Here is an 11234-nt window from a genome sequence, read left to right as displayed (position 1 = left end):
CCACCCTAGACTCACGTCATTGGTTGCACTGCTGTTGCTGTGCCAGGCTGCTTGCCATTCTCAAATAAACATAGCAATATTTTGAAAACACCAAGGAGTAACAGTGTTTACACTTTTTGGTTAACTCAACCTTTGGCTTACTCATATGTGCAAGCTTAATGTGCAGAGACAAGTGTAAGCATTTGTAAACACTGAAAAAAAAAGTTTCAAGTTGTTCCTGACATTGCATTCATATGCTAATGTTCCACATCTCTCCATATATGAGCCCTCTGCTGTCATAAAATTTGCTCACACCATCTGTCATCGACATCTTCCAGGAGACAAGTGTGGCCTTGCATGTGTTGCATCAAGGCCCACTTCCTTACCAGTTCGCAAGAACAAGATCACAAGGTCACCATAAGATCCGCACAGACTTGTCTAACTCCCACTGCAAAACAGAGTACACAAACTTAGCCTAAAGACCCTAAAAAGGTCCATGAAGAATGCAGGAACAGTGCCTTATTTTTAGTTGAACTACAGTAATCCTATAAGCCAGTTACTGTACTGGTTCCTTTCAACTGATTCTACGACGAACCGGGTGACTGAAAAACTTCACAGACAATTGCCAGACATTTTATAATAAACTGCAACTGGTAAGAGAATATAAAGGAATGTCAAAGAAAAAGCAGCAGACTATAGGAAACATCTGTGTTTCAACCTCAGGTGGACACAACATGGGCTAACTGCTAACAGTCTCTGATTGGGGTCAACAGCAGAGGGCTACAGACCTAATAAAATAAAACGAATGGATAACTAAGTCCAGTTGCTTTCAGCTAAATTTAACTGCATGTAGGCGTGTGGAACAATGCGCACAAGTGAGCAAACTAATTTAAAGAAAATATGAAAATGCATGAATGCATTTCATATCCAGTGTTTACTAAAAGCATGATTAAGAAAAAAATGCCTTATGAAACTAGGGCCAGGTTTTACTGTTGCATGCTCTCATTTCACTCATTGCCTTTGATAGCAACTCTGTCGCAATGCAGGATGAAAACGTATCTCCAGAAAAGCAATTAGTCTTTACAAGATCCCGCAATCCCACATCGCCCTCATGTTCTTGACATATCGTCACTATAGCAGAGTGGTGATGACTGCAGTATGGCTGGCATCCAAAGCTCCAAATGAAGCCCTCATCTAAAGAAATGTAGACCTTTCTGTATCACTCTACATTAGGTAAAGACTTCAGAGATTACAAGCCTATAACCTTCTACATAAGGACTACTATATGGGCTTAGGAATTCTCTCAGTCTATTCAAGGACTTTCAAAGCGGGCGCTTTGTTCCTGTAAGGAAATAAAGTCTTATACAAACTTATGCACAATGCAGAAAGAAGCTTAAGATGTGGGTTAAACTAAAAAAAATGATTCCCATATGCTTTAAAAAGTAGTTAATTTCCTTGCAACTCATGACAACCCTTTAATAACAGCTTTGGAGCGTAAACAACCAATGCATTGTTTTACTTTAGCCTAAAAAGCATTCTAAAAAAATCTTTCTGGTATGCCACCAATAAAACTAATAATACTTTAAACTGCAGAAGTCTAAGGGTCTCTTTTGACTTTATTATCCAAGTTCATTAGATCCAAAAGGGTGGGGTGAAAGACTCTAGACGTGTGAGCTAAGATGGAAGAAATGTAGAGCATGAGAAATGGTTCAGTAACATTCAATACAGCCTGGAGTCTAAGAGATCAAATCTTATCACAAATGATCCTTATTTTTAACCTTGCATTACTTCATGTTAGTCATCTGAGTTCTCTGCCACAGCCAACAAATAAACAAGACTCGAGTTCTTTCCTAATTTACAGGATTATGTTTTTGGTAAGTGCACTCCAGTGACTATTGTTTATTTCGAATGATTCGTATTACATCGCAATGATGTGTATCTAAACTGTGCATCTGTAATGTAATTATCTGGCTGCACATGATCCATTTGAATAATAGCTTGGCAGGTGTTAAATCAAGGCTGAGACATTAATGATACTACATCAAGTTCAAAATCATACTGACTTTAAAAAATTGGTTTTCTCAACTTCTCGTGCAAAACACACAAATGGAAGATAAATTAATTAGTGTTGGCTGTACTTCTCCGGAACGTAACATTTAATATCTTTGACTCCTTTGAAGTATTGATTGGATTACCTAAAGCTTCTATCAGTGCCAATATTACATTACAGAGCCACTCCTCTGACATTTGTTTTTCTGAACTTTCCATCTGACCAAAAAAAAGTCACAAATTTATGTGTGCTTGCAAATGTACTTTTTTCTTTCATTTTCCCCTATACCCTGGAGTCAGTAATGAACTTGGGAGTTGTTATTTAATATCGCACATGTGGATTGAATCGCTATGTCACGGCACAGCAATGAAATTTGATTTCACAGAATATTGATGAGCAAAAGAAAAGAATTTCCCATCTTCAGATCAGTCAATAATAGCAGGCGAGATGGACGCTGTTCACAAAGGATAGTTAAGCTGCAAAAGTAAAAGCCTTTCTTGTCCCCTCACTGCACATAGCTGCCAGTGACCCTGTCTGTGGCTCTCAGCCATTTACAATTCAAATGCTTTTATGACTGCGCTACTTCCTACCGAGACGGAAAATGTCCTTATTTAAATGAGCTGTATTTAAACACCAGGTTTCTCTACACAAAATACACTGAACACAAATACACATTTTTAGGCAAATCATACGCTCACAAGCTCCCATTTACTTATCAGAAAACAGTTCAGACAGATGATTATTTTCCCCCTAAGAGGCATCATTGGCCACTCATGCAAACCGAGAGGATGTGAAGAAGCATCTTTAGCTTTAGGGCTTTTAGAGTTTGAAATCTGTGATGAGCTTCTCAGCTGGTCTGCATAAGCACACAAAACAAAAGATTTCTAATGCAGCTTTATGTAATAACTTTGAAGTTAATATTTTTATGTATTTATGTATTGTTATGTGTATGGCCTTGCATTAAATAACAAAACATCTGCTCACAAATAATGCTTAATATTTCACAAAACTATAACAAAAAAACTCATAACAGCAAAGGGTGCACACAACGGATATAGTAACTGGTATACAGTAGTCAACATTTAAAATGGATCAAAACCTTTCCTCAACGTTGTCCTAAAACCAAAACAATACCCGTCCTTGTCTTAGGAGAACTTTTTTGATTCACTTCAAATGTTGACTGTAATGTAAGAGCTGGATAGATTACTAACAAATCGACAAACCAAATTTCACGACAAAAATTGTAATCAGTAAATAATCTGTTACATTATATCTTTTAGATAATAAAATGAGACTACTTTTTTAATGCTTTTATTAGATTAGCTAACTTGTTTATCACATTGATTTGAACAGGATAACCTACTGAAATAAAAATACAAGGAGTAAGAAAATATATTCCATTTGTTGTTATTAATAACAGGTGCACTGAACATTATATTAATGTACATTAAGGTTTCCCAAACTGGTGTTTGTGAAGGAACTGCAGGGGGTTTATGAGTTTAATTCAAAAAACAAATAATTCATTAGAAATTATAAAAAATGTTAAACTAAATTATTTTGAAATCAATCAAAACCTAATTTTAAAAAGTATTTTAGATGTTTACCTGCATGTCAATGAAAATGCAAATAGGATATTTGATTATTAAAATATTTATTTTAAAATCTCAGGGGTATTTTAAGTAAATATGTTAGAAAAAAAGATAATCAGATGACAAAAAAGTTCGTGAATTTGTGCATTTTGATGTGTATGAAAGACAAAAACCTTCAAAAGACATTAAATAACCTACAGAGTGATCATTCACATAAAATATGTTTATCAGTAGTTAATGAAATGTTGAAACACTTAAACCTGAAATGATTTTTGTAAATCAGGGTTACTACCCAACTCTGAGTATAATACAATACAATACTAAATATTTTAAATAATATGTTTAATAAATAAAAAAAATCTGGATCTGATAATGTTTGGTTCTGTGTAAATTATGTAATAACATAGTATAAATACAATTATTTAAGAATGATAAAAACTATTTTTTTTTTCATTAATATTTTTTCTGTTTCTAAATTCATCATTAAATAATCCCAATCAGAAAAAAAAAAAATACTACTGCGATAACTGTTGTGTAACAAATGTTTTTCTAAAAGAGCTTTGCTTGAAAAGTATGCTTGCACTATATTTCTTTGTATCAATGTTATCCAACGAGCAACATTCAAACTTTTTAAGTTTGGTTCAACTTTTTAGGCTAGTCTAAGGCACTTTGTTGAATGCGCAGTTCTTCAGATCGTTACGGTACCCAAATCTGCAGCACTTCTCTCCCCCATAGGAAGTCTCAGCCAATTAGTTCAGTCAGTAGAAGTGCTCGTACTAGTCTACTCAGTTTCTCTGAGCTCTTCTAATGACTTAGTCCGAAGAGCGATTAAACCCCTGTGCTATTCTGTGGGAGTCCCGGTTGTGTTTTGGAGTTTCCCTTTTTTTAAAAATGGGATTTGAGTTGGATCGTTTCAAGGGGACTGTGGACCCAGACTTCAAATGCAACTTGTGTAATAAAGTTTTGGAGGATCCGCTCACTACCCCGTGCGGTCACGTCTTCTGCGCCGGCTGTGTGCTGCCGTGGGTCGTCCAGCAGAGCAGCTGCCCGGTCAAATGCCAAAGGATCTCCACCAAAGAGCTCAACCACGTCCTCCCTCTGAAAAACTTGATATTAAAGTTAGACATCAAATGTGACAACCACGCGCGGGGCTGCGAGAAGATCGTCAAACTCCAGCATCTGGCGGAGCACGCGGAGATGTGCGATTATTCCCCTGCCAAATGTAGGAATAAGGGCTGCAACGAAGTGCTGAACCTTAAAGATATGGATGCTCACATGCGTGAATCGTGTGATTACAGAGCGGTCGGGATATGCGAGAGTGGATGCGGATTGATGCTCACTCATAAGGAGCAGAAGTTGGACAACCACTGCTGTTTGAAAGCCCTCAAAGCGCACAACGGCGCGCTGCAAGGGAAAGTTGTCAGCTTGGATAAGGAGCTTAAGAAACAAGCTCTCAAATCGACCAAAAGAGAGAAATCACTTTTGGCTCAACTGTCGGCGGTTCATAACGAGCTTCAGATGACAGCGCTGAAGTATCAGAAGAAATTCACTGAATACAGCGCCAGGATTGACTCGCTGTCCAAGAGTCTCTCTCCACCGTGTAAGGTAAGAGATTGACAACCACTTAATAACTCAGTTTCCATTACTACAACTACAACTGAAAGTACTGGCCACCACTGTCATAAAATAAACATAGCATTAACAGTCAAAGTGACTGAAACGATTCTAAAAGTAACTTAACTCTTTATTTGTCACAGTTCAGCAGCAGCAAACTGTGGTTATTATGGTAATTCCTTGCAAGGGAACGATGCTGACCGTTATCAGAGCAATGTTTCCATAACATGGAGGCTGTTTTGTGTTTTGCTGATATTTTATTACTAACATTTTCGCTCAGAATTTTCATTTTGACTTTTAGTCAGAGCTTTTAAACTTTAAACTCTATCTAATTTCATTTAAGCGATATCAATTGAGGATTCCTACGGGAATCTGTTCTGATTGGACGGTTGGCAACAGGCTGCAGGTAATCACAGCCCTGTTGACATAACTTGTCGATTGCAAGTGTGATATTGGCTTTTATTGTTCTAGAAACAGGCTTGGACAAGTAATTGATATCCAGTGACTTACATTTCAGGCATAATTTGGATGGTGACTTCGTAGACTACTTCTTCGCCAACGAAAATAGTTCCAAGTAACTTCCAAACGAGGCCATTGTAGTTCGAGCAACTCGCATACTTAAACCCTGGCCTGGAGTAGCATAAATAAGTGGAGCGGAGCGCTGGTCGTTTCACTTACACGCTTAAAGCGTTCCAATCCGTCGACTACAGCTACAGTCCGGCTTTTACAATTTACTACGAAAGAAACCCCGCTTTGAGCGATTATGAAGGCTGAGGAAACAAGGAGTTGACTTTCAAAATAACCGCAAATCACTGTAGGCAAAACTGAAAGTTAACATTATTTTTGTTTATTTTCAGACTCTATGGGAAATTGTACATTATTAGTATCATTATATGATTGCTTGTTTGTTTATATTAGCCTAATGTCAACTTTCTAGTTGTTGCAACGTAAGTATTTTTGATGTCAGTATTTCCTCCAACGCTAAATACAAGTTGTTTAAGATGGCTTGAAGTGTACAATTTATTGGTTTTAATGAAAGCGTTATAGTTTAGTGTGGGTTTCAGTGTAGAAAACATGATACATAGCGTGCAACATTTAGGCGTTTGAGGAACTTCATTAAATTTGGTTACATTTAGAGAGTAGAGCAGCTTGAGGCCTTGTCGCTGAGGGAAAACTCCAGCTTTCCAAAGTAGGTATTACATTTGGACATGAGGCTTAAATCGGTAGCATACATAAACCTTGAGATAATGTGACAAAAGTACAGTATTTCATTCACACTTAGTAGTACATAAGAATTTGGGCAGTGGCAAACAAAAAACAAAAAACTTTATGTGGCACTTTTTTCTTAGTGCTGTATGTTCTTGCCGTGTCTTAAATCAAGCGCTATGACATCTTCTGGCATGTGTGATGCCCTTCAGATTAGCTGTAATATATTCCCACCTCAGGACACCATCAGAGCATGGAAAAATGTCAGTGAGTTACACTTGTGACTAGGGATGTAACGGTATTGTAAATACCGTCGTACCGCAATAGCAAATTTTTTCGATACTACCGTGGTCGCATGACTCGATAAAACCATAGTTCTTCTAAGAAAAGTTTGCTCAGGCGAATGGAGCGAACGGGAGGTAGCGGGAACTACAATTCCCATCAGCCCAGGTGTGGACGTCATCCTTTGCGGTCTGTTGCCCGCCCCCCTTGAACGTCAAGTTCATTTGATTTTCGATATAGCGCCAGATCACAATAGAAGTCATTTAAGGTTATCTTTCCTATAGAACAGGTCTATACATTGTTCTTTTATTAAACAAACTAAATTGCCTTATGTTATTTATCTTATTTACACGAAGGCATGTCATTTCTGTCTCTACACTGTCACGCGTTTACAATGTCTCCTCCGCGAAAACACGGACTGGATCGCGGACTCCATTCATAAAAACGGAATTTACTATAGCGCGAAATGCCACGGAATTTGTCGATTATTGGATTAATAAATCAAAAGTTGGTCTGTCACTTAATTCAAATCGCGATATGGACTAGTGTCTGTGAAAACTGAAATGGAGAAAGACCGTTTTAATATGAATCCTGCATGTTCCGTTTGCCTCTGTGTGTATGAATGGAGGAGACATGTTTTTTTTTTTTTTTACTACACTCATACTGAAGCACGCGTGACGCTCACGCTTATTTTTGGCCTTTGCTTCTCACATGAACAGATAAACTCAGTCTCCAAAGCTGCTGTGAGTGTCACTTTTACCGTTTCATTTGAGAAAACTATCATATACTACGGTATACACACAGAAACTTTCCGGCAACCTGTCCAAATAAAAGTACGGTTTAACATGTAACAGAACAATATTAGTCTTGTATTACTTTTGTACAGTATAATGTAGGTGTGCATATATTCCTATTTAAATAATTTACATAAAACAATATGATAAAAAATAAATATTACAACAAGATTAACCACTTAATTGTAGAACAAAAATACTACAATTATTATTTAAACGTTTTAAACTGAATATAATTTTTCTTCCATGTATTGATTTTAACAGTAAACCTCTGTTTGCCAAAAATTAAAAGGGTTCATTTTTCATTTGATTAAAAATAAATGTTTATTCTTTCATTTGATTATCAGAAAAATAAAAACACACAAGAAAAAAAAAAAAAGCAAAAGATTGTAGAGCCCTATTGTTCAAAATGTTAAAACAGAGTTTTGGACTTATTTTTCCACTGAAATGAATGTTTTCGTTACTACACAAAGTAGGCTAAAGTACTGCGAAAAAAAGTAACGTGGTTACATGGTTTAATAATTTTTTGTTATTAAAATTGAAAAATTGAAGTTCCTGTTTAAAAGTTTACAGATAGATGGCTAATTCGTATGCCATTGATATGTTCAGTGTTCATGTAAACTGTTTAATAAACACTTCTGGCACTTTTTTCGAGTCTCTTCATTAGTTTTGTTTTTCCTGTAAATGATTCAATAAATACCGTACCGTGTCATTCATACCGAGGTATTACCGTACCGTGAAGTTTTGATACCGTTACATCCCTACTTGTGACAGATAACCTCCCTTGACCGCTCTATGAAGGAGCTCAAGATCCTAAGGCAACCTCCCAGTGAGTGAACATGTTTATGGGCTCTGAATGATGTCTTAGTGCCAGTGACTGCCTTCCTGCTGGGGAATGTAGTCTCTCTTGCTGTTCCCATCACATGGTTCATCAGTCAAGTGAGCTGAAGTAACGCAGTGCTGGGAAAAGGAGGGCGATGATGGGGAGCTGACATTTGCAGGATTGGGCCTGTCTGCTGAACGCTGGGCTGTTGATCCAGCTGCTCTAGAGAAGAAAAAAAAAATCATATCGCTGGAGTTTTCATATCACCACTAGAGCATTTAAGCATGAATTATGTATTATGTATGCATATGTTTGTTTTTACAATTCGAGAGGATTTATTCTATACATGAGTCATCCTCTGACTTCATTCTACACTTGTATTGTTTACAAAGCTGCTCTGTTCTTGTGCACTAATCAAACTGAGCAGAAACCTCTGGCAAAATCAAACAACAGTGATGTGTTTTTATTTTAAGCGGAGTCACAGCCTGCCTTCTTCGGATACCGGTTCTCTTGGAATTATGGGACATGTTCCCATGACCTGGTCTACTGGGGTGCATTCCTCTCTAGGAGGCATACATTGCATACACTCAGCAAAGATAGTAAAGAGGACACTGTACATGCATGCCATTGATGTCTGCATTATATTTAGACACTGTATTCTGTGGCACACAGAAATGACAGCTGCTTTTAGTCGCTGATCCTATGCAGTGGCACCCTAAGCGAGGAATAAAATGCTGACACTACTCGTTTCTCCACGTTCCATCGTTCATCTGTTAAGAGAGCCGTTTGCTGCAAATGTATTAATACACTCAGCCAAATGAGCAGGGAGCAAGGCATTAACCCTTAAAGCCACCAACCACTTGACAGCTCCTTTTCCAAGATGCTTTGAGCTTAGAAGAATTATGTAGATTGCAGAACATGATGTTTAATGAGTCTAACAGGTGTACCTCTTTACTTGTTTGGTCATGCTCTACTTTTGGTCACAGTCAAATGTAAACCATGATACCTGCTGATGATTTAAGAGCTTGTGCTATAAAAACACACCCTGAAGGGTTAGATTTGAAATATGAAGTTTGGAAGCTCAGATGTTTCTACTTTCCAAATGTAAATGCTTAGAATTTGTATTGGTGTTTTTCACTTTTCAAAGGCTTTAAATAAGTATGTGTGAATTAATGAGTCATTTATATGGTTTCCTCGTCTGACAGGGTGGAGAGACCAAAAGTGTCACGGCTATACTCCATCGTGAGTCTGGATCTTTAGGCTTCAATATCGTTGGAGGAAGGCCATGTGCTGTAAGTAAAGAAGGATTTGCACCTTTGTCTTATCTGTCATTAGCTCATTCTGTTTCCTGTTTCAGCCCCGAGGTTGTCCAAGGCAGCACAGGTTATTTATCTACTCCAGGGTTTCCCAAACTGCGGTTTGCGAGTTGATAAAAAACTAATAATTAATTAAATCTAAATAAATAAATAAAAATATATTATAAATAAATAAAATACACACTATAGCAAGATTAAATATTTTATTTGTTTACCTGCATCTCATGTGACATTAACTGACAACAAGGAACCATGAACATGCAGATGTGTTGTTAAATTATTAAAATAAATATTTATTTATTTAAATATGTAGTTTGGCTACCATACAACCATACCAACTGGGAATCGCAGATCAACATTTTTTTAATATATAAACATATTTTTAGTCCTCAGATTACCTCATGCCTTTCATACACTACTAGTCAAAAGTTTTGAACAGTAACATTTTTTTAATGTTTTTTAAAGAAGTCTCTCCTGCTTAGCAAGCATGCATTATTGATCCAAAGTACAGCAAAACAGTACAATTTTGAAATGTTTTTACAATTTAACAAATTCTATTTGAATACATTTTAAAATATAATTAATTCCTGTGATTTTAAAGATTTTAGCATCACTTCCAGTCACATGATCCATCAGAAATCATTGTAATATTCTGATTTGCTGCTCAAAAAACATTTACTTATTATTGTTGTACAGCTAAGTAGAATTTATTCAGGTTTCCGATTAATAGAAAGGTCGGAAGAACAGCATTTATCTAAAATCGAAATATTTTGTAACATAAAAATATTATAATATTTTGTAACATTATAAATGTCTTTATCATCACTTTTGATCAATTTAAAGCATTCTTGGTAAATTAAAAAATAATTTCTATAATTCTATAATATATATTTTTTTTTTTCAGATAAATACTGATCTTTGGATCTTTCTATTCTATCCTGGAAAAAATGTACTCAACTGTTTTAAATATTGATAATAATAAAAAAAATGTTTCTTGAACAGCAAATCAGCATATTAAAATGATTTCTAAGATTTCTGAAGGATCGTGTGACAGACTGGAGTAATGATGCTGAAAATTTAGCTTTGATCACAGAAATAAATTACATTTTGAAATATATATTAAAATAGAAAGCAGTTATTTTAAATAGTAGAATATTTCACACTTTAACCGCTTTTGCTGTTTTTTTTTTTGTATCAAATAAATACAGGCTTGATGAGCAGAAGAGACTTCTTTAAAAAAAACATTACTGTTTAAAAACGTTTGACTGGTGGTGTACATTATTAGATCTTGAGTCTTAACCAAACAACGTGATAAATAATAGGGCTGTACGAATCGAATGCGATTTTGAGCGTGATTTGGCGTAGCTTGTCAGTGATTTACCGCGGGGTGTATTAATTGTCGCTCCAGCTGAATGCACGTGATTAATCAAAGTACCGGCTTCATTGACTAAATGCGCCTCGCAACATTGTGCGATTAATCGTGCAGCCCTAATAAATAACAAAATATGACACAGATACCTTTAATATCTGTCAGGTTATTTCGGATTCTCAGGACTTTAAGTGGAAATGGCAACTGGGAAA

At 36.2% G+C, this 11234-nt stretch overlaps 1 protein-coding gene across 1 annotated transcript; it reads left to right on the top strand.

The window, feature by feature from the left end:
* The first annotated feature begins 4394 nt into the window (after positions 1 to 4394).
* Positions 4395 to 9767, top strand: LOC141347584 (E3 ubiquitin-protein ligase PDZRN3-B-like). Its single transcript, XM_073852577.1, has 2 exons — positions 4395 to 5223; positions 9543 to 9767. The coding sequence occupies exons 1-2, from the start codon at positions 4510 to 4512 to the stop codon at positions 9765 to 9767; spliced, it is 939 nt and encodes a 312-aa protein (XP_073708678.1). The 5' UTR covers positions 4395 to 4509.
* The last annotated feature ends 1467 nt before the right edge of the window (positions 9768 to 11234 follow it).

The sequence above is a fragment of the Garra rufa genome, chromosome 12, assembly GCF_049309525.1.
Source record: "Garra rufa chromosome 12, GarRuf1.0, whole genome shotgun sequence".
Taxonomy (NCBI): Eukaryota; Metazoa; Chordata; class Actinopteri; order Cypriniformes; family Cyprinidae; genus Garra; species Garra rufa.
Note: the sequence above shows the minus strand (reverse complement) of the source record. Positions and strands in the feature narration are given on the sequence as shown.

Coding starts and splice junctions, on each gene's coding strand:
- LOC141347584 (XM_073852577.1), top strand. CDS start 4,510: ATGGGATTTGAGTTGGATCGTTTCAAGGGGACTGTGGACCCAGACTTC. Junction 5,224..9,542: donor GTCTCTCTCCACCGTGTAAG/GTAAGAGATTGA, acceptor CTCGTCTGACAG/GGTGGAGAGACCAAAAGTGT.